Here is a 21,805-nt window from a genome sequence, read left to right on the forward strand (position 1 = left end):
CGTATGGAATTGAATTTGCAGGATATTGTCATGACAGATCAGGGTATCTACGAAGTTTCAGTGTACCTCGCATTTCCCTAGCCTCCGTTGCAGACTTTGAGTAGGGCTTGTTTGTATGGTAGGAGAGGGGGCCTGATTAGCGAATTCGACGTTGGCTAGGTTCTCTTATGCCAGGAAAGGGAAGTTTACCGAGGAAAGGAGTGTGCCGTGGAAAGGACTTTGCCACGTCTTCGAGTATGCTTTCAGATTAAGTGACCACCACCCCTCCCCCTGCAGTCAGAATGGGTAGTCCCCGATGACGTCATATGAGGAAGTAACTGCAAGGTGTTTTCTTCTCAACTTGTCTCCTTCGAGCTATGTTAAAAAAAAATGAAGTAAAAGGAACATATACCAAGGAATAAACCGTGAGGGTGACCGAAAGAAAATGAATCGTTTCATGAAATCGACAGCACTCGCTTCTTATATTGATTCCCATGCAGCCCCTGTGAGTAACAGGCTGGAAATGTGCTTGCCCACAGGGATATAGAACTCGATTTGAGGACGAATCTTGAAAAGGAAAGGGAAGAAGTTAAACAGTGTAGTCAAGCACCTCCAAACTGACCCTTTTGGCGTAACAGATAGCGCGCTGGGTTTGTGAGCTGGCGGCCAGGGTTTGACGCTGGTTCGAATCCCGGGAGCAAGGAGACTGTTTTTACTTCCTCCCCAAGCAGAGGTTGGTGGGGGAAATCGTGACCTTTTCCTCATATGCCGTATTTTTTTCGGACCAGCCTCACGATTTTCCCACCAACCTCTGCTTTGAGGGTCGTGTGTACTTGCTTCTTAGAATTTAAAACACGACCACCATAGTTTGTCAGTACAGTGCAAACACTCAATTATTCTGTAGATTGTCTAGATTGCCTGAGATGACACCCCCTTCACACACACACAAACACACACATGCATACACATACACACACGCACAAACAATACGTACACGCTTCGTAATCTCCAACAAACAGATCTTCACCGAGTTAAATAGTAACTGTTCGATCGATATCTATCAATCCCACACACAATTACACCGTACTTCCCTCTCCCTATAATCTACACTTGTAACAAAACAAACTCTTTCTTAAAATCCCCATCGTGTGCGTTCTCTCTGACTCTGACTCATTCCCGTCGCTTTCTCGCTCACCGCTGCCCTCTTATCTTCCATTCTCTCTCACCTCCAGTTCTCTCAGACATAATGAATATCTGTCCTACTTACCTGAAAAGAGAGTCTCAAGAAACTGAAGATATAGACCTTCTAAACACTGTGCTTTAAGAAGGCCGTTGAGCTATAAATATCTCGGGGAATCCCCCATGACCTCAGGGGACTTTCAGATTACGCCATAGAGCGACCTACGTAGTTTCGGATTGCGTTACTCATTCCATCCGCCAAGGGGCGCTGCTTTAATACATATTTATGGTTGACACAGCTACTTTGTAATAGCCTCAAACATTTTTTTCTTCAAAAGTTTGTACAATCCACAGCTTTTTAGCTATGGAAATATGATTTGGATGAACGAATACAGCTACAAACTTAAATTCACACGAAATGATATCTACATTTCGTTTTGGTTGTCGGTACTTTTTGCAAAAGCCGTTTACCCCTATGTAACACATTGGTATGGTCCGACAAGCATGGTGACGTTCGTTCAGAGAAAGCCGCCTCAGAAAACCCCGGCTATTTTAAACATCATGAAGAATGGTAATAGACACTACACGACTTAAAGAAATCCCCACTTATACACAGTATCCCTACATGCTATCTATACTATCTGTGGTTCGTTTAGCTATGCACGCCTTATATGGGCGAGTTAGCTGATTTCATTCAATTGATTCACCACAGCATCACAAGTATCTCAAGTGTAAGCCAAGGCAATAAGAGACGTTGACTTTTTTCCATACCTCAAATGACACATAAATATTCACGCACGTAAACACACTCTGAAAAAATAATAGCACGTGCATTCACAAACGCACACTTCTCTACGTTAGTGCATTAGGATATAAATGTGTGTGGGTGGTTGATTACGATAGTTTCGATCGCTTGTATACATATGCAGTACCAAAGTAGCTGTATGAGGGCGCTTGGGGGCTATGGGGATTTCTATTCTTAAGGGCCACGGGGTGACTGGCTTCGACGCAGTGAGAATCATAGTAGGGTGCACTAGAGAAATACAAAAGTCGATACGTTTGAGCTTAGGTACAAACTTCAATATGTTTCTAAATACCTGTCTCGGCTTCTCACGCCCTCTTTGACAAAGCGCTGTGCGCAGTCAGCTCCCCCCCCCCCCCGAGGCAGTTGCGTAAGGAGACCCATTTATAAACGTCATGAAAACCATTCAAAATCCAAATCATACAGTCTCAAAGCCAACATATTCCTACACCACACAGCATAATTTACATTTTTACAACACAATTCTGGCCGTACTTCGTTCTACCCGCGGATAAATACTGTCCTCTGTTACCTTATGGTGCTATCACCTATGACCTACAATACGCCACAAAAAAGAATCAAACCCCTCGTAAAACCATTATAAAATTTGTGTTCACCTTTTCTTTCACAGTGCTGGAAGTTGCATGGAGACCATAGAATAATTAGCAATACGTTTATGTATGTACTTTTAACAGTTTATAATTTGTTACATGTAGGTTTAGGGCTAGCTCTTTCTTTGATAATGCCCTTTTACTGCGTTTGATCAATGGAGCGGCCACTCTAGCTCGGGGGTTCCCCACGGTCACAGGACGTGATAAGAACCTGCGTCATCGTTTAAACTAACTGCGTACCTGTGACAAACGAGCCGTGCGTTTTACTTTTGTCCGATACGAAAGTGATCGTGACCGCCACGAAGATACTCGAAGAAGCCTAGGTAAGCATACCTGTCACTTATCAGCATTATGTTGGCGTTTTGCGTGATTGATCGAAGGTGTCTTGACGAGGAACAGAGCAGAGGGTGTGGCAACGCCAGGTGTAAGGCATAAACTTTTCTGGCGCGCTGTCGCCCAACAGAATGAAATGCTTGTCAATGGTTGTGTTCTGGTTCATCTTTGCCACGTTGATATGTGTGTGGAGTATTTTTTTTTCTTTCGGAACAATTGTCATGTGTGTTATGAACTACGCTTTTCCTTCTGACGTAGGTCACTTGATATTGCCACTTAGTTAAACTCCTAGTCTGATCTTTTGTACAAGATGCAACGAAAATACTTTAAAGAACGTGATTCTGAAGAAAATTCAAAAGTCAGAAAGCAGGACGCTATGTCAATTGCCCAATAAAAAACAACAGGGTAATGTCTTTTATACTTCTATACACAACTCGACAACAGGCGCTACATAAACAGGCAGATATGGTTACAGACAAATATACGTAAGGTGTTTAGAACAATACGGTCCTGCACGACAAGGGATATCGATGTCATGGCTCTCTCTATGTGTAAATTTACCCACCGGTACACAAGTACTTTGAGTTTGCTAGTTGATGGTACAAATGTGCATACTAAGTATTCCTTTTTTTCAACTTCGTAGATTTGAGACATCGACAGTCATGGCACAGGGAGGAGACAGCGTGTCTCTCCGCAGACAGCGTTGGGAAAAGATGAGCATGGAAGACATGCAAGCAGAGTGAGAGTCACTGTACAACAAGGTGCAGTGTTTGGAGATCGACAATAAAGATTTGATGGAAAAGTATGAAGCCATACTGCAAAGCAGGGAGAACGTGATTGAAGCTAAATACAAGGTCATGGAAGAGAAGGACAGAGCTGAAGACGAACACAAGAGGGCAACAGCGCAGAGAGAAGTGGCATTCGCTTGTAACTTGCTCTGAACTGTAGGACTGACACTGTGGTGTATTGTTGAAATAGTGCTGAACATTGGAGTTCTTAAGCTTTCATCGAAAGTTGTTTTTATGACTTAAGTCCGACTGAGGAGAAAAGACACACGGTGTCATACTTCAACAAATGTTTACACTGTTGCTGTGTCCGTTCCCACAAACCACAACAATTTTTTATACATGCACCAAACACACTGCAGCATGAATTGCTATCAGTTTCGAAGTGCTGTCTGGCGAATCACAAGAGCGGATAACAATGCGATGTCACACCTTACATATCTACATAGACAGAAAACGCTGAAGAGGCATCCCAAACCGTGAACCATTAGTGCTGACATTGTAAATAACAACAACGAAGTCATGAAATTGACCGACATTGTCTTTAATACACAATTTCAAACTGTGCTTTACGTAACCGTTTATGTAGCTCAAAGTATAATGACCATATGATATTTGCCTTTGGTAGACTTGATTTGTGTCCTTCGCTTGTTGAGTGATTGTTTTGATTGAAAAATAAAGCAAATGGCATTGAAGCCATGATCTTGTGTCGTCCTGTGGTATCATAGAATTTACATTCATCTCATTACTCATCTTGTCACATCGCAATAACATTCAAGTCTACCTTGAAATGTTACACCTACTATAAAACAGAGATGACAACAAATGATATGATGCAATACTAGTCATTAAAATAACTAAAACATGATGCACCAGCTTAATATCCAACAATTTCTAACATAATAAAACAAAATGACAAAAGGTACTAGGGATGATGTATACTATTATGATTTACTCTACTACTGTTATTCAGTGATCTTGAAAATATTAAGTTCATGTACACATGGCTTTATATGCTTGTTTGCATTGTGATGTATTCATTGCTTGGACGCATGTGAACTGCCTGGGAAACCTCATAAACACTTTTGATATTATCAAGTGAGCCGCCCTGAGTATCAACCGCCCCGATGTGAACCATGTTGTTGTTCCCCTGCACTTTGACACTCTTATTCTTTCCCATGAAACGCCTGATTACATTCTTTTTGCCGCTCTTCCTGGGTGGAGCATCTCTCGGCGAAGGAAGCGGTGGGGGGTTTTGCATTTCTACCGGCACTTCTGGTTCGTCTTGTTCTTCTATGCTCTCGTAGAACTCCTCGCTATCATCGCTAGAAGACTCAGTCGGGATTTTGTCTCCCGCGCCCAAGGCACCACACCTTTCGTATGGAGTCTCTTTGGTTGCCTTTAGGTTCTTGCGGAATTCGTCCAATTCCAGCTCGGCCTTTTCCAGTCTCTCCTTGGTGATCTTCAGGAATTCTTCCTGCTGCTCATACATCTTCTTCATGAACTCAGCCTCAGATGTCGCGCGCTTTCCTTTTTCTTCGTGCCGTATCATCGTCTTCTCCATCTCGCATTGGGCCCGGTACAGTTCTTGCTTTTCCTTCTTTAGGGATTGGTTTTCTTCCGTCATCTTTTCCTTCTCAGCAACGGCCTTATCTCTTTCTTTAGCGATCTTCTCCTTTTCCTCGATGATGCTGGCGCGGCTGTCGACCAGAGCCTTCTTCTCGCCTTCAAGACGCTCGTTATCTTCCGTTAGGCACTGCATCTTGCTGAGGAGCGACGATAGATTTGCAAGAAGATCTTCTTTCGAGCTGAACCTCATCTGCGATTGGAATGTAGCTAGCTCTTGGGTTGTCTTGGTCCTCAATCCGTCTGAGCATTGTTTCGGATACTTCCATATTTCATCCATCTTGGTGTTACTGCACAGAAAGAAGGAAATCGAAGGTTTTTTTACCTGTAATTTACCTGCAATTATCCTGAAATTGGGTGCTCGTCCCTATCCAAATCGTACGATGACAGAGTTTACAACCGGGGCTTAAAACATGGCGTTGTTTGCTTTGTGCGATATGCCAACCATCGTGGTTACACAATGACATATGTGCGGTTGTCAATAGTCCTCATATCAACAGTTATCAACTTCAAGTGCCTTGACTATCTTCACTGACAGTATGGTTCCGATGTTGTTGAAGCAATCTCACAATGCTATCGTGCTAGGGAAAATGTTGCGCCATTTATCAAATTCAGCAAATTACCTGACGCGTTGTTGTGTCAACATCACCCTGTGTTAGCGACTAACTGTTAATTATTAACTCCCGACACCGCCCCAAAACGCCCACAAGGAAGCTTTACTCAAAGAATGAGAAAAAAATGCGTGTTGGCAAGTTTATAATGGCTTTGGTGTGAAGAGGCTTGGCAAATATCAAAGTGGCGTTGGAGTAACATCAGTTACACTTTGCCATTGCGTAACATGCATGTATATAGCCACGGGCCGAATACAAGTCTGCGTAGTTATGGAAATGTTTGCTCACACAAATCAATACTACCTACCTACTACCTACACTCCTTTTTTTCGCAATTTCTAATCACCAGACAAGTGGTGACGAGAATCATACTACTTGTACAAGTAACAGAAGCCTTGTGTACTATTGAAAGATGTAAACATGTACTTTTAACGCCAACTACTTTAGCTCGCGGCATTAGATTTCTTGGTCAATACTAAGTCAACAAAGAAATGTCAAATACAAGCTAAGCCATGTAAACTAACATACAGATTGAATCATGAACAAGTTTAAATCTCTCGTAAAGCTAACAACTCACCCAAACTGTGGCAATGACGTTAAGTAGCTCTTTCCAGAACAATGAAAAGTGGTGGGTGTGGTATGGCTTGGAAAAAAAACAGAACTGCATGTAACTTGGCACCCGGGGGTTCCCCTACTTAACTAATTAAACAACACATGACCGGTAGCTGGCGTGACGATGCCGATCGCCATCAACAAGAGCAGTGTAAGGGTACCTCAAGTTCTCTCTCCGCGCTACCGCACGGCTATACTGACTGTTGTTTTCGCTTACCAAATGTGAGCTGCAAGCTCTTTATTCATGGTAAAATGTGGTAATTCTGTCACGAGAACTTAAGACAATGAAAACAGCAAAATAATAGTTTATGCAAAAGTGAAAGTGCAGGATCCCCTACTGACTGTATTTGCCTCACGTCACCCTTACAGTACAATCAAATGATCCGTTACATGCACTTTTCGAAAGAATCGCCAGGAGCATGGAAGGACGCCCAATGTCTAGCATTCCTATGGTATGCGTTTAAATGCAGAATGACTTCGTTATCAAAACGTTTTCTCATACATGTAGTATTCTCAGATTAATTTAGGATGTAGTTGAGCATATACAGTTAGTTCACATATTTCATTACCAACTCGAATGTCACGGTTATTTCACACACAAAAAAGTCTCCTAGGTCCAATTCGGCACTTTTCTGGTATACCGAAAGCAGCTGGGGATGGTATATCCTAAATTTTAGCGAGACACCCCAGACATTCATGCATGCTTCATTTAGCACTGTACCTAAATGTAAAGCCTAGGTTAGTTGCGCACCAAGCGACTTTCCGACAAACCGCAAGGGCCCTACATCGCCAAAGATCGCTAGATTTTATGATACACAGCCAGTATATTCTATGGTAGGAAGAAGTCCTGAGTTAAAATCTATGTACAATAAGGCACGTGAACAATTATCGGCACGTTTAGAATACTGACAAACGGAACCGAAATCTTCTTATCTTGCACCCCGGGTATCCAATCTAAAGCGACGTCTCTCTCTGTTCTATCTTCTCGGTGTTCTCCGGAGTATCTTCCGGTTCCGGTTTGAGGTCGTTGATCGCCCGGTACGGATTGGTCATCTCGTACACGTACATGGCGTTGAACTTGTCCACGAAGATCGGCATCAGCATCGCCATGATCAGAATCCCAAAGAAGAAGGAGAACACTGCCACAAGTTTCCCGGCACCCCCCTGTGGGTACGTGTCTCCGTATCCTACCGTCGTCATGGTGATGATAGCCCACCAAAAGGAATCCGGGATGCTGGTAAAGAACGTTTCCGGAACGTACTCCTCGGTGACGTAGATTCCTGTGGCGAAGGTGACGACACCGATCATGAGGAACAGGAACAGCGAACCTAGGGCGTGTCGACTCTCGTACACTGTTACCGCTAGGAGTCGCATGGCCTTCACGTGACGGGACAGTTTGAGGATCCGCAGGACCCTCACGAGTCGCAGGATCCGTAACACGACCAGAGAGAGCGCCGCCCTCTCACGAGACGTCGCAAACACGATCAGCACCAGGGTGACGAAGAAAGGAAGGATGGCTGCGAAGTCAATGATGTTTAGCAGTTTCTTTGCGAAGGCCGCCTTGCTTGGACAGGCATAGAAACGCATTGCTAACTCGAGAGTAAACCAGACGACACATGCGGTTTCTACACAGAAGAACGGGTTCTGAAAGGCACTCTGTAGCTGGCTGATCGTTTCTTCCAGACTCTTCGAGGCTGTTGTGTTTGTCGGTGGCTCGGTGGAGTTTGTCAGCATGTCGCTGATGTTTAGCAGGTCGGCGTCAGTCGTTCTGAACTGCGGTAACGTCTCAACGCAGGTCTCTGCCACGGAGATCAGAATGAAGAGAAACGACAAAACGGCAACGATCCTCGCGCCGGCAGAGCTCTCTGGCTGTTCGAAGAGATCCCATATGATCCGCTTGATCCTGTTTTGCGGCTCGAGCTCTTCATCGGGCACGTAGCAACCCTCATTTTTCAAAAGGTCTTTGATGACGCTGTCTCCCATGTCGAAATACTTCAACTCCATGACAAAGATTTCTACAGGCACATTCCGCGGGCGCTTCATGATCCCGGTCTGGTAGTAAAAAAGGATTCCTTCGAAGCTCGGGCGATGTCGGTCGAAGAAGTATTCGTCATAATCCTTGCAGTAGAATTTCTTACGCCTTGAGGCGTCGCCAAGAAGGGTGTCCGGATATCTGCTCAGGATATTCTCGTGCGTGAAGAAGTGCATGCCGCTCACGTTCATTCTGATTACGTGGTTCTCGATAGTTTTTGTGTTGCCGCCATTTTGTGCTTGGCCTTTTGTTTGAACTTGACCTTTCACCTTCTTTTCAAGAGACGATCTGCGTTGCCATGGGAGCGATTGTTCTCCATCCTTTGCTGCCTCAGTCGATCCTTTGTTGTGCTTCTTTGACGTATCATCTGTCAGAAAGAATGCAAGGAGTAATTTTTTATCAGGATGAAGTTGTTTAAAGGTATCACCTAGTTCATTCAGCGGTGTCAGTAAATATTTACCAAATTCCAAATTACACTCAACAAACGGAACATGTCCTCAACAGTCGAGGTTGGTATGTTGCTTGACAGTTGTACAGAATAGATGAGAGGAAACTCAGCATATTTATGTTGCATCTGACGCTAACTTTAATAGTATTTCGTCCGTTGACCAATATTGACCGTTGCATAATAATCGCGGAATCCATACTTTTTTGTATGAACTTTTTGCGCCTTAACACATCAATAAATATCAAGTCATCATCATGCATAGATGTGTTTCTAAATGAATGTTTGTCGGAAGTTTACTAAGTTGATTTTACAGAAGCTGTGGGAGGAATAAGTTGACTTTGCAAACACACGATCGGCCTCCTCCCTGCCCTCACCCCTCAATATGTAGGTTTTAGACTAATTCGGAGAATGATGATTCAATTTGAAAGGGTATTGCCACACGCGGAAACAGACTTCTAAATCTTCAGAAGGCAAGGGTTCCCTATGGGATATGATATATCCTGATTATGTAGTGAGATAAATGAGATAAAAAGTTTTGGAACTGTTCAGAACCAAGTTTCCTGTTCTTATTCCAGTACATTACTTATTCTTATTCCAATAGAAGTCTTTGTTAAACAAACGTTAAAGTGCCAAAGTAGAGCCAGCGAATAATTTCAAGAGGGCGTTTTGTGGTCTACACAACTCTTTGATAAACACTCACCCTCCGTGACGCGCACATTCCGCTGGACGTCGTGCACGTATGGCGCAGGAAGCGACAGCTGTGCATCAGTGCCGTCTCTTGTGTAGGCTGCCATCGCGTCGGAATACACACAGTGGGCCCGGGATAGCGCAAACTTTACGTGAGGCGAATCATGCGGGTCTGTATAGGCCGCGCTAATTTCGTACGCTGGTTCTTGCTTTGAAAAGAAAACGAACGATATTGGTTCGGCCGATTATGCCAAAGAAACAAAAGATGTATTCCGACTACCCGGCCTATCCTAGCAAATCTGCCTATATTTTCTTTTTTGGGGGTGGGGTGGGGTGGTAGGTAGGGGGGTGGGAGTGGATCGACCGCTCACAAGGGACATAAAACTTTCGATTTTGCAGAACAAGAACTTACAGACTTCATCATGTCTTTCATGTCTTTTTGGTTTGTCTTTCACAGTCTATTACTTAATTGTTAATACTTTGCACAGCTGACGGAAGAATTCGTGGTAGTTTTACTTCTGTATTTATATTATATCAATAGCATTTATTAGATTGTCCGATATCTTAAAAAAAAACATAATGGGAGATAATCAGGATGCTACCTATTATCCCTTTTTTTCAGGACGTCTTACGATAACGGAAACACATCATTAATTTTCGAAGGCCGTATATTGTAACACACAGATACGCACACACAGCTTTCATCGTTTTTACTTTGAATGACCTAGGACCAATGAGTTGAATTGTTGTGCCTTTATTTGCATTGAGTTGAATACCGTGGCGGCTAGAAAAGATTGAATACCGTATCGTGTCAACCCTCCGCGACTTGACTCCTTTCAGTCCTTTTGGAACAGTAGGTACAATACATGGAGGAACAAGAGAGGGTTGATTGAAAATATAAACTCCCTTTTGCCACCTTTTTCTTCGAATGTCGTCCAAAATTCCTGCGCATACACAATACAAGAATTCTTCGGACCCATACTTAACATTATGCTCATTAACTTCAATTTAGTTTAAAACAACAACAATATGTTATATCTGTTACATTCACAAATACTCAGCTGACATACCTTCTTATTCACTTACTGCAATGGTCAACATTGCTATATACATATAAGTTAATACTAGTGATATCAGTGGGCAAACCAAACATTTGAAATACAACAATCTGCAGCTAGGAGTGAAGTCGTAAAGGTCATCTAAGAAGTGTTCACACAAGTGCATACATTAAAAGTCCGTTTGAGTTTCTTATGTACATTTTTCTGGGTTTAGAGGCAGAGCGCGTCCGAAAAAAGTCCCCAGAAACTGTTCCTAAAACAAAGATATGTCAATTTGAACTTGTACATTCTTGTACGTACATCTTCAATGCGTACCAAAAGACGGACTAGACCAAAGTCTCTCGCCGTCTTAACTTTCGTCTTTTCGGTAGTTTTTCTTTCTGCGTGAGCTCGAGTACTTCCCCGTACGGATTAACAATCTCTGACATATACAATGCACCGAACCTGTCCACAAACGTCGGGATCAAAATCGCCATTATCAGTATTCCATAGACGGCGCAGACGACAGCGACGATTTTCCCGCCAAGACTGATGACGTCCGTTTCACCGTACCCGACCGTCGTCATGGTGATGACGGACTTCCAGAAGGAGTGGGGCACGCTGGGAAATGCCGCGTCAGGGTGCCGTTGTTCCGTGATGTAGAGACCGGTAGCTGACGTCACGATGCCGATCGCCATCACCAAGAGCAGGGTGAGCAAAGCGTAGCGACTGTCGTACACCGTGATCTGCGTGGATAACGCAATTTTCATATCCGTGAATCAGGTTGGTAAATCATCTGATATCTAAAATACTTTATTAGGCCACAGCAAGTAAATTTTATGGATGACATCCTCTGCAGATTGCAAAAATGGTGCGATAGGGCGAAAAAAAAACAAGATGGGTGAAAAAAAACCAAGATTTTCAAAAATAGGCACTATAAAGTTGTGATGACTGTTGTAAAAAGAATCAAAGGGACAAAACATGGTATTCATTCCTGTATTCAAGACATGCACTGTTGTGGCAAAAGTGACACTAGTGTGGTAGACTGACATCACAAACAACAAAGTTGGTAACCACACTCATAGCTTCCATATTGGTGTCACTTTTACAACTATCCAATAAGTTTCATTTCTACAACTAGTCTCGGGTACCTTGCGAATGTCGCTTCTATAAGTACAACTATTAGGCTACAACACAAAACATTTGCTCATTTTGGTACTTTATCGTCATGTTGACCATCCCTGCAGAAGAAATTTTTTTTTCTCTCTGAAATCAGGCGAAAATTAATGCACGCGCTGATGTCATCGATAAGATTTACTTGCTGTGGCCTTATACACGATACACACATTTTGTTTAGCCTGAGTACCATCCTCCGTAGTGACCGCTGGGTCACTATTATGGCTTGCCAACCACGGAAGTAGTGAGCCAGTGGTCACTACGGAGGAGTACTGAATTGACTGATATGATTTTAATACATGCCTATTCGCAAATACGTTTGTTACACCTAAAAAATGAGAAGCTCAGCATTTACTGTGATTCAAAAACTGAAATATAGCTATCATACCCAGAGAAGCCTTATGGCCTTGACGTGACGGGTGAGTTGAAGGATTCGCAGAACTCGCACCAGCCGAAGGATCCGCAAGGCGCCGAGAGAGAGTGCGGCCTGCTCCTCAGACGTTTCCGTCAGAATCAAGACGACGGTGACGAAATAAGGCAAGATGGCCACGAAGTCGATCACGTTGAGGGCGTTCCTCGAGAACTCCGCTTTGCTGGGGCACGCGTAGAAGCGAAGTCCAAGTTCAGCGACGAACCAGATGACGCAAACAGTCTCGATGCAGAGAAAAGGGTTCTGCGAGGCGACGTCTTGCCGGCTGATGATGTTGCCAGATGTTACATTTGCCAATCCCTCGGTGGCGTTAACCTGGGTATCACTGTTGCTTTGGTGCGAATGGTGTGACTTGTGAAACTGAGGCAGCGTTTCTACACAGGAAGTTGTAACGGACAGGAGAATGAAGAGAGAAGACACGGTGGTGATGACTTTTGCCCAAGTGGAAGTCCCTGGCCGCTCGAAGAGGTCCCAGATGACACGCTTGATTCTGGTCTGCGGCAACTTCTCCTTCTTTGGCACAAAATACCCCTCCTGGAATAAATGAGTAGATGAATTCATGAATTTTTATCTATTTCCTTAGTACACTATATCAAATCTGTTTACTGTCATAACCAACGTTTTGCCATTGGGAAAGACAAAGTGTACACGACCTTCCTCACTTCAACTGTGTGTAAAAATGGGCATCTGACTTTGGTCGGGGAAGCAAAAAAAAGACTTTACCTTCTGTCTGTACTATGTATGTGGCACTGTATGTGGTATGTTAATTAAAATAAGTTACAAACTTGAGTGCAGTGCCACATTGCCCTCGTCTGTCCCAAAGAAATTAAAAAAAAAACATTACTTAGCATAAAGAAGACGAAATGCTCGATAAAACATAAACCCATTGGGCACCTTAATCAACAGCTGTGTGATGACGTTTTCTCCCATGTCGAAGAAATGCAGCTCCATGACGAACACGTCCAGTGGCACGTCTTCTGGCCGCTTCAGCACACCCGTCTGGTAGTAGATCAGGATTCCCTCGAAACTCGGGCGGTGTCGGTCGAAGAAATACTCGTCGAGATCCTTGCAGTAGAATTTCTTACGTCTTCTTATATCTCCGAGTAGGGTGTCCGGATATCTGCAGAGAACGCTCTCGCGTGTGCTGAAGTGCATACCGCTCACGTTCATCCTGATCACGTGATTCTCGCGAGGTTCCGCGTTGTTTCCATCCTCTACTCGGATGCCTACAGAAACTCGGCATGTTAGTATTCTATCCCTCTTCGATAATTTGTTTGTTTGGTTATTAGACTGTGGTTTAGCACATGTTTTCAATGTCCCCATTGTTTCCTTGCCACATGCCTTCAACGCTTCAGCTAATAGACAAAAATGGCATTGTTTTACCTTTTCATCTCCTGAATGATCATAAAAAAGAACCACATGCCATCCTGTAAGCAATAATTTTGGAATGTTTGTATTGTTGGACGGTACAAAAGATTTGAAAACTTTTGTATGCACACTGCAGTGTTTATATCTTAAGATTCATTCTTTAGCATAGCGTGGTTCCTACTTGTTCATACCTGTCAATACATCTTGTATAAACAGTTTACTTAGAGCATTGTAGAAAATGCGATGCAACATTTCTTATTGTGATCCTAAAATCGGTTTCATAAAGCGGTATTCCTTAAATTCAGGTCTTTTGTCGACAATTACCAGAATATAGAAACGTATTACTAAGCTTACATAATAATATGTAACCAAAATTTTGAACAAAATGATTATAGATTCCTTCAGTAAAATTTGATTTTGTGAGTATAAGGTTCAAAGAATCGTATAACACACTCCATGCTTATCATAAAAAAATCTATAGGACCAGGTACGCTGTGCAACCATGCCATGGTTCTTAAAGATTGCGACTGCTACACGTATCTACCCCTTGTTATAAGAACTTTGACTTACTCTTGTTGGTGTGCACGAGAACCCGGACGTTCGGCGTACGCGATGTTCTGGATGCTCGGCGGTGTCCTCGTCTCCTGTACAGGCTGCTGAAATCTCCATTGTTTTACCAGTATCACAACCTTTCCACACCACACCAGCTTAATAATATGTATCTGTATAGCTGATGTAACCGCCCTTCTGTGTAACATTCCAGCTCATTCAAGCGTCGTTTGAAGATACCTAGCGAGAATGCCCCTATATGTTGACAGTTCCATCCCCACGCTAATAGTCGACGTGCTGATGTTCTAACAGGTACCCACGGAGTAGTTGAGCAAGAAACAACAGGTTGGTGGTTTTTAGTCCTGGTGACGTTAACCCAGGAAAAGGCCGGGAAGGCCGGCAGCAACATACATAGACATGCTCAGGAAAGACACAGGCCTGGAAGTTGACAACCTACAACGAACAATAATTGACAGGGACGCATGGTCTGCCATCACAAGTCGAGACCGGATGGACTTGACTTAAGCAAGCAAGAGCAACCAGACAAGACGTGAGTCCACACTCTGATTCCTGAGATGCTAGCTTTTCCTAAGAAGTTAAGTTTGTTTAGACCTCCTTGCTTCCCCGCAGGTGAAACACAGATAGACCTAGAGGCACACTTGTTGGGTTGTCGTGACTCGAATGTTTGTCTTCCCACGTATCATCAGGGACATATTCTCTCATACTTTCTATTGTGTTGAAGTTAGGCGCGGAAATTGAGTACAATGGTGGTGTAGCACGACGTATCATCAACACATTAGATTAAATGTATTTCTTTACAGAGTAGAATTCAAACATTCGGGTTATTTTAAAGCTCTATGGTTCCTGTGTATTGATACGCATGCTATGCCTCACCTCTTGGTATCTAACGGTTGAATTATCACAAACAGGTTGTGTGCTGTTTTTGACCTTTATTTTAGACAAAGCAAGCAAGCTGTAAAAATAGTACTATTGGATGCCATTCAGGACTTACAGAATTACATATATAGATATACAATGTGCTTCTTTCCTCTATTACAACGTCTCTTGTAAAGCATTGGTTATAATGGCTTATACATTTATGCATGGAAGGGTATGGAAGAAAATATAGCGCTACAAGCACTTCCTCTGCATTATCTATGCTTGCTGTTGCGCCCCGAACCATGCTTTGTCCCGAACCGTGCCTAGGCGCGGTTCAGGGCAGCCCCCGTGTGTCCAGAACCGTGCCTGGGGCGAAAGCACGTTTTGGGACACGCGGGGACGGCCCCGAACCGTGCCCTGAATAGGCAAGGAACGGGGCAGGCACAGTTTGGGGCACGACACTTGCCCAACTAAACAGCACAAGTAACTCTATGGAACCCGTCATGTATGTGAATGACGTAGCATGACACAGTAATACTATTTTTACACTAAAGTGGTTTCCTGCGTAGAAGAGGTTTTCCTCTTAGTCTTCAGCGGAGCAACGAATCTTCTCCAAGCGTACTTCGGTACTTTCTCTGTTTCGTCTTGTGTCTTTATGAAATCGTCCGACAACACGTTTCGTTGTCTAGTGTATAGTCTGTTGAAGTTGGCGACGATGCCCGGCACGGGGACCAACAAGAACATGATCCCGGACAGAACGCACACGCCACCGGCCAGTTTACCCAGGGGGCTCCGCGGATGCTCGTCGCCATAGCCAACCGTCGTCATGGTGATGACCGCCCACCAGAACGTGGCGGGAACGCTGTCAAAGTCCGTGTTCTGAGTCTCCAGGTCAGCGAAGTAGACAAACGTTCCGAAAAGCACCATGGATCCGAAGAGGGATAGAAATAGGAGCCCTATACTGCCGGCGCTGAGTATGAGCGTTCGGCCGAGGATTCGCAGCGCCGTCATGTGGCGGGAAAGCTTGAGGATCCTGGAGACCCGGATCAACCGGAGAACGCGCATGAACACAGCCGCACTGCGCGAGCCTTGCACGTTTCCCAGGAGGAATATAAGAGTCAGGAAGTATGGCACGATGGCGATCATGTCTATGATGTTCATGATGTCTTTGATAAAGGCTATTCTATCTGGAGAGGCGTAGAAACGAATGAAAAGTTCGAAACAGAACCAGACTATACAGGCGGTCTCGACCTGGTAGAAAGTGCTCCCGTACGCCATCTTGAGTCGCGATGACCTTGTAGCGTTCTGAGGGAAATCAAAGATTTTGTCCTCTTGGTATTGCGGTATCGTTTCCGCACACGAAGAAGCTATGGAAATGATTATGGCACAGACAGACAAAATGGCGACTATCCGAGCCCACACGGACGTTTCCGGATATTCGAACAACAGCCATATTGTCCTCTTCGGCTCTGCTTCGGGAAGTTTCGGACAGCTTTCCGACTTTTGCCGATAGCCCTCTTTGTCTAGGACCATATTGATGGCTTGATTATCAATACCGAAAAACTTCAACTCTGCAAAGAATATGTCCACAGGTACGATTGGAGGGCGCACGAGTTTTCCAGTTTGATAAAAGTTGAAGATTGCCTCAAAACTTGGTCGGTGACGATCGAAGAAGTAGTCGTCGGTATCTGGGCAGTAGAACTCCTTCCGGCGGGTCACATCACCCAGAAGTGTTTCCGGGTAACGGTGTAGGACCCGCTCTCTTGCTAGGAACTTGAGCCCGCTGATGTTGATCTTGATTAGCTTGCTTAGTTCACATCTTTGGCGAGTTGGGCTGCATTCTGTCATCAGTGACGTCCTGTCCGACACTGTTGACCCGATGCCCTCGTCGAGCGCATGTAGCTCGAACGAACACTCAGCCATTGCACTCTGTTCCGTTTTTAAGTGCTCTATCTGGAAGCCCCCTTTTGAAATAGTTCGTTTTAGAGGTGAATCTGCCAGTGAATTTTTGTAACTTTGGTGGTGGTTGTTCTGTTATCCATTCTTGGTTATGTGTTTGATGTAGATTTTCCTTCTTTCCTTCAGGTGGAGAACATTCTCACGCTGGAAATGAGAACAAAACTCATGTTAAATAAAGGCACAAACAAACAAAAAACAAACAAATATTTAGTTTCCAGGCAAACGTCAGGAAGAAAGGTTGTTACTTTTTCTGGCACACCTGTTTGGAGAAATAGGGCAGAAAAAAAGTAATTCCTCTCAAATCAAACATCTGCTTGGAGATTATCAAATAAAAACGTCATCAATGTTTTCTCCCCCATACCCTAGCTTCCATTGTCAGTTTACTGGTCGCTCTTTTTTTTTTAAAGTTTACAATGTGGTATTTCCGCTGTGCATCAAGTCCAATTGAACCACATTTTCTATAGTCATCCGGTCGTAAACCGGTACAATCAGAAATGATATACAATCAGAAAACATGATAAGCCAAACAAAGGCCCCGACAAAAGGCCGTCGGCTGTCCACACATGTTGACATGCCTATAAAGTATGTTCTCATGCATGCTGTGTGTGTCACGATTTCATGTCACGACGCCAAGTCGGGTTTGTAGATCATTGGCGCATGACATCCCACACAGGTTTCTTTCAACAGTGCGGCCTGCCTTGTGCAGTAAAAGACCACATCTCAATCAGACGAGGATGTTTTAAGCGACCAAATTGATCTGTATAATCTACAGCTTTACAAATTGAGGAAGGTCAATGACGGAAAATTATGACTTGAAATACATCAAGAAGAAGACAAGATATTTAGGATAGTTTAATTGTTACCGCCTTAGTGGAAAAGAGAAATAACCCATACAGGTAAAAGCGACATGGTGGGTTGTGTGAAGCCCTTTGTATTACCGCCCTTTCAACTCTCACTACGTGTTTCGAGGATTTCCTTTCAGCTCCGGTGACGCGTGATGTTTTCTTTCCACTGACCATGTCTACTACAAGCACATGCCGTGGATATTTACAGCGTATGTCGTAATCCCAAACTCTTTTAACAACCACTTTCAAACAATCTATAAACCCCACAACCCACCATGTTGAAAACGTTAATTACATGTGATTACTGCAGACACACGAAAACATGCACGTAATTGTGTCTAAGTCTAAAAACATTAAATACAAAATGCAAATATAGAAAAAAAGGCCTATAGCTATATGCTACTTCTGCCCCCCCCCCTCCATGTTTTAGCATCAGCCATATGATATGCTTATGTCATGTCCAGACTACATATCTTCGTATTTAGGCCAATACATTTGTAATGCTCTAAAAAAAGAGAGAATCTACTGTACAGTAACAGACCAACTTGACTTGAATATTACACTATGTCAATACGCCATTTATGTTCACATTTCTATACTATATAATATGCAGTTATAGAACTTAGACGAGTATCATTGTATTAATTGACTTGTTACTGTTGCCTTACAATTTTACCATGTATGAATGTTGTGCAATAAAGTTCATTAATTCATTCATTCATTCATTCATACAACAAAGTTTCTCGTATATCATGCAAATACCATCATCTAGGGTGAAACTACCATTTATGCCACAATATCGAAGATCTCTGATGTATGTCAGATGTAAAGTTGGTGTTTCATTATTTTCAAGATACTGAAAATACAACCACCTCCCATCCGTCGTACCGGATATCTCTCACAGTTTCCTGGTAAGCGTGCTTCTATATATCGTCAGGATGACAATAGGCCTCTAGTAGTTCCCCCGTCACCCGGTATTAGCTATAGCTTAAACAAACACTTTGGAATGTACCAGCAAATCCATAGGGGTTGTTTCTTAACCCCCTGTCTCGTGTTGTTTTCTTTAGGATGAAGCTAATTTGAGCGAATCTTGAATCTGTAGTTTTTGTCAAACATGACTCATCTATCCCATCCCTTAGTAAGACCCTTGTCACCTTAATCGTACGATAGGCTTACGACAGCACATTTTGTTTACATTTGTGAGTGATTGTGGAAATGTTAGACAAAATTAGACTTTCTTGTGACGGGGAATGTTGTCGTCGATCCTTCTGACGGTCTGTCATACTCATATAACATTGCCAAAAATTTTCAAAAAGTGCAGGACAATAATGGACTGACGATGGTGACAGTGCCATAACATTGAATGGTGGCGTACATGGGAGTGTGTTACTAAAAAAGTGACATCGGCTCTGGGGGGTAAAAAAACTTGACCTTCTCTACCGAACCAATGCACAGGCGAATTCCACATCCTCCTACGATACCTGCCTCTTTACACACTCAACATGGCGGTGCACCTGCTGATGTTAAGTTTCAAAACAAAAAAAATAAAACAAAGATGTATTCAACTAACTTGAAGTTGGTTTGTATCCCTAATTTGATCTTACCACCGTTGAGAATTGTAAAACGGTGCTCCATACTTAAGTATGTACATGTTTGTATTTAACGACATATTAGCTCCCTCCTACAGGGACCAGTGCATTCAAGCATTTAAATCCCTGCGGTCCGTCGTTACTCGGCCATTACAGCTTAACTTTTTGTCTGTTTACTTATCATTGTTATCTCTGTTTTTTCAGAACGACTTCCTTCCTGTCCCTAGCGCTCCAGTTGTTTTGCTGCCTACCTACAAAATAACAGTCCCCAAATGTGTTCTGCATAAAACTTATGCACAATGTTGTCTTACAGCATCCTTCTCTGTATCTAGAATATGCCATAGTTTTTTTTTAATGCCATGGGGGCAGTCTGTTGTTAATCCGTTGTGTCTAGGGCACGGTGTTGAAAGAGTCCATCGGTACATCCCTTTCCTTTCACCGCACTGAACCTCGCAACCTTATGTAAGATGCCCGTTTAACAACTGGGTGCACTGCGGAAAGTAAGTGCTTTTCCCAAGGACACAACATTAAGCTAGGAATGCCAGGATTCGAACCCGTGACCTCTTGGTTGCGTGCCCGCTAACCTAGCCACTTGGCCACTCTACGCCGTTAACTATGAAGGTATACAAAATCCTTTTGAGAGTTCTTCTGCAGACGATTCGAACTTTTATGTCATTTATGTTTTGAACACATAAGGGAACGCACAGGTGTGCGACCTAGCTTGTCACCTGTCCAATCTCTTCATGCAACTTGTAATCTCAAGTGTCACGTGTAAAACGACGCTTTGTCCTTACAAAGAAGTCGTTGAAATGTGAACATGGCGTTTGACGGATGAGAAAATAAACGTCGGCACACAACATATAACCTACCGATAAATACACACTACATACGCAGCGGATTAGGAAACAGTTTATATAGTATCCTATGAAACATTAGTCATATTCCGTCCTTACTAATCTAGTATGATACAAGCATATCAAACATGTAGAAGAACAAATGTGAGCAAACCCACCTGAGCTTTACCTTTACGTTTCCGCTATGGCTGTCAGGTTGTAGGGAGTAGACTTCCACCACACTCCCGAATCCGCAAAGGTCTTGTCTGTGACTTACTTAAAGACAGAAGCAAACGCGTTTGGTAACGTCTTTCAAACCGCGTAGTCACAGTTATGCAGGTGAAATGGTTGAAGTGGATCAAACAGACCAGACGAGACCGTGTTTTGGTGGGCCACCTGGCCACCGGACTCGCCTAATTTGCAAGGCAAATTTCTCGGCACGGCCCGCTTGAGCGTGCGAATTTCGTCACGCAACAGCCGCGACTCTACAGAACCCGCGTGGTCACCTGGAACCGGCGATACGGATGGAGGAAAGGTACGGTTCCCAGGTGTGCTGTTGTTTCTACCTGTCCTCCAGGTAACAAAGGGTCTAGTTTTAAGAGCATAAGACGAGTAAATCCGTGGTTGATAGTCTCCCGTTGGGACCAAACCGGTTGGGCTACTTTTTTCTTGTATGCACAGTACATTACTGCGGACGTGGGGCTTATTAACGCCCTTCTTGAGCGTTGATCCTATAGTGACTGTTTCTGTTGACTTAGCCACACACGTCACATTCCAGGGCTTAGTAGAAGCCGTGACCTGAATCTTCCATGTTTAGATCCTGTTCTTGCCTCTCGTTTTAAACATGTGTGACCTCATACCTGAGTACTTTGACACAGGAAGGATTATGGACAGAATGAGTGATGCTAGAGATCTGGAAACCGTTTCTTTGTCGTATGCAAGCCTGACCCCATGTAGGTGAATGGTTGACAAATGTTTATTCAAGTGTTCATTAATGATGCACACGCTGTATTGTCATTTTCATTGTTAAATGTCCTTGCTAAAATGTCACTGAGGATAACGACAGACGTACGCGTGCTTTATCGTTGATTTTGTTCGAGTTCAACAAGTGAGGATGGATCATATGTTCTCACATGATTGTGCAATTACTCAGCTGTAGCTGTTAGCGGAGACAAAATGAGAAACGTATCTGGGATTTCAGAAGGATGAAAATGACGTAAGACCACAGTCTCGAACGGAATATAAAGCGACGGGATTTATTGTCGCATGGCAACAGAATTCTGACAGGAGTGTTTCGAAGTTTGGCCCTATTGTTTATCGGCCAGCCCCTCTTGCAAAGAGAAAGAGATATTGGACATATTGTTGTACAAGACGGGAAGTCACTCGACGGGATGCCCACCAGGATGCTCAGAAGAGTGCTAAATGTCTTCTGGAA

At 43.5% G+C, this 21,805-nt stretch overlaps 3 protein-coding genes across 4 annotated transcripts; all 3 read right to left on the reverse strand.

Moving 5' to 3' along the window:
- Window positions 1-6,855: 6,855 nt before the first annotated feature.
- On the reverse strand, window positions 6,856-10,009 carry LOC118422422 (potassium voltage-gated channel subfamily A member 7-like). Its single transcript, XM_035829986.1, has 2 exons — window positions 9,719-10,009; window positions 6,856-8,937 (listed from the first exon to the last, which is right to left on the reverse strand). Exons 1-2 carry the CDS (start codon window positions 9,810-9,812, stop codon window positions 7,493-7,495), a joined length of 1,539 nt encoding a protein of 512 aa, XP_035685879.1. The 5' UTR covers window positions 9,813-10,009; the 3' UTR covers window positions 6,856-7,492.
- Window positions 10,010-10,443: 434 nt separating this feature from the next.
- On the reverse strand, window positions 10,444-14,579 carry LOC118423364 (potassium voltage-gated channel subfamily A member 3-like). Its single transcript, XM_035831478.1, has 3 exons — window positions 13,243-14,579; window positions 12,307-12,882; window positions 10,444-11,488 (listed from the first exon to the last, which is right to left on the reverse strand). Exons 1-3 carry the CDS (start codon window positions 13,669-13,671, stop codon window positions 11,090-11,092), a joined length of 1,404 nt encoding a protein of 467 aa, XP_035687371.1. The 5' UTR covers window positions 13,672-14,579; the 3' UTR covers window positions 10,444-11,089.
- Window positions 14,580-15,215: 636 nt separating this feature from the next.
- LOC118423365 (shaker-related potassium channel tsha2-like) lies at window positions 15,216-21,802 on the reverse strand. 2 transcript variants are annotated; one of them, XM_035831481.1, is made up of 2 exons: window positions 20,561-21,802; window positions 15,216-17,247 (listed from the first exon to the last, which is right to left on the reverse strand). In XM_035831481.1, exon 2 carries the CDS (start codon window positions 17,065-17,067, stop codon window positions 15,688-15,690), a length of 1,380 nt encoding a protein of 459 aa, XP_035687374.1. In that variant the 5' UTR covers window positions 17,068-17,247; window positions 20,561-21,802; the 3' UTR covers window positions 15,216-15,687. The 2 variants fall into 2 exon arrangements, with proteins under 2 accessions (XP_035687374.1, XP_035687372.1); XM_035831479.1 differs by having other exon boundaries at window positions 20,550-21,802.
- Window positions 21,803-21,805: the final 3 nt, after the last annotated feature.

The sequence above is a fragment of the Branchiostoma floridae genome, chromosome 9 (genome assembly GCF_000003815.2).
Source record: "Branchiostoma floridae strain S238N-H82 chromosome 9, Bfl_VNyyK, whole genome shotgun sequence".
In the NCBI taxonomy this organism is placed as follows: Eukaryota; Metazoa; Chordata; class Leptocardii; order Amphioxiformes; family Branchiostomatidae; genus Branchiostoma; species Branchiostoma floridae.

Coding starts and splice junctions, on each gene's coding strand:
- LOC118422422 (XM_035829986.1), bottom strand. CDS start 9,812: ATGGCAGCCTACACAAGAGACGGCACTGATGCACAGCTGTCGCTTCCT. Junction 8,938..9,718: donor GAATGTGCGCGTCACGGAGG/GTGAGTGTTTAT, acceptor TCTTTCTGACAG/ATGATACGTCAAAGAAGCAC.
- LOC118423364 (XM_035831478.1), bottom strand. CDS start 13,671: ATGGGGACATTGAAAACATGTGCTAAACCACAGTCTAATAACCAAACA. Junction 12,883..13,242: donor TCACACAGCTGTTGATTAAG/GTGCCCAATGGG, acceptor CATTTATTCCAG/GAGGGGTATTTTGTGCCAAA. Junction 11,489..12,306: donor AGGCCATAAGGCTTCTCTGG/GTATGATAGCTA, acceptor TTATCCACGCAG/ATCACGGTGTACGACAGTCG.
- LOC118423365 (XM_035831481.1), bottom strand. CDS start 17,067: ATGGCTGAGTGTTCGTTCGAGCTACATGCGCTCGACGAGGGCATCGGG.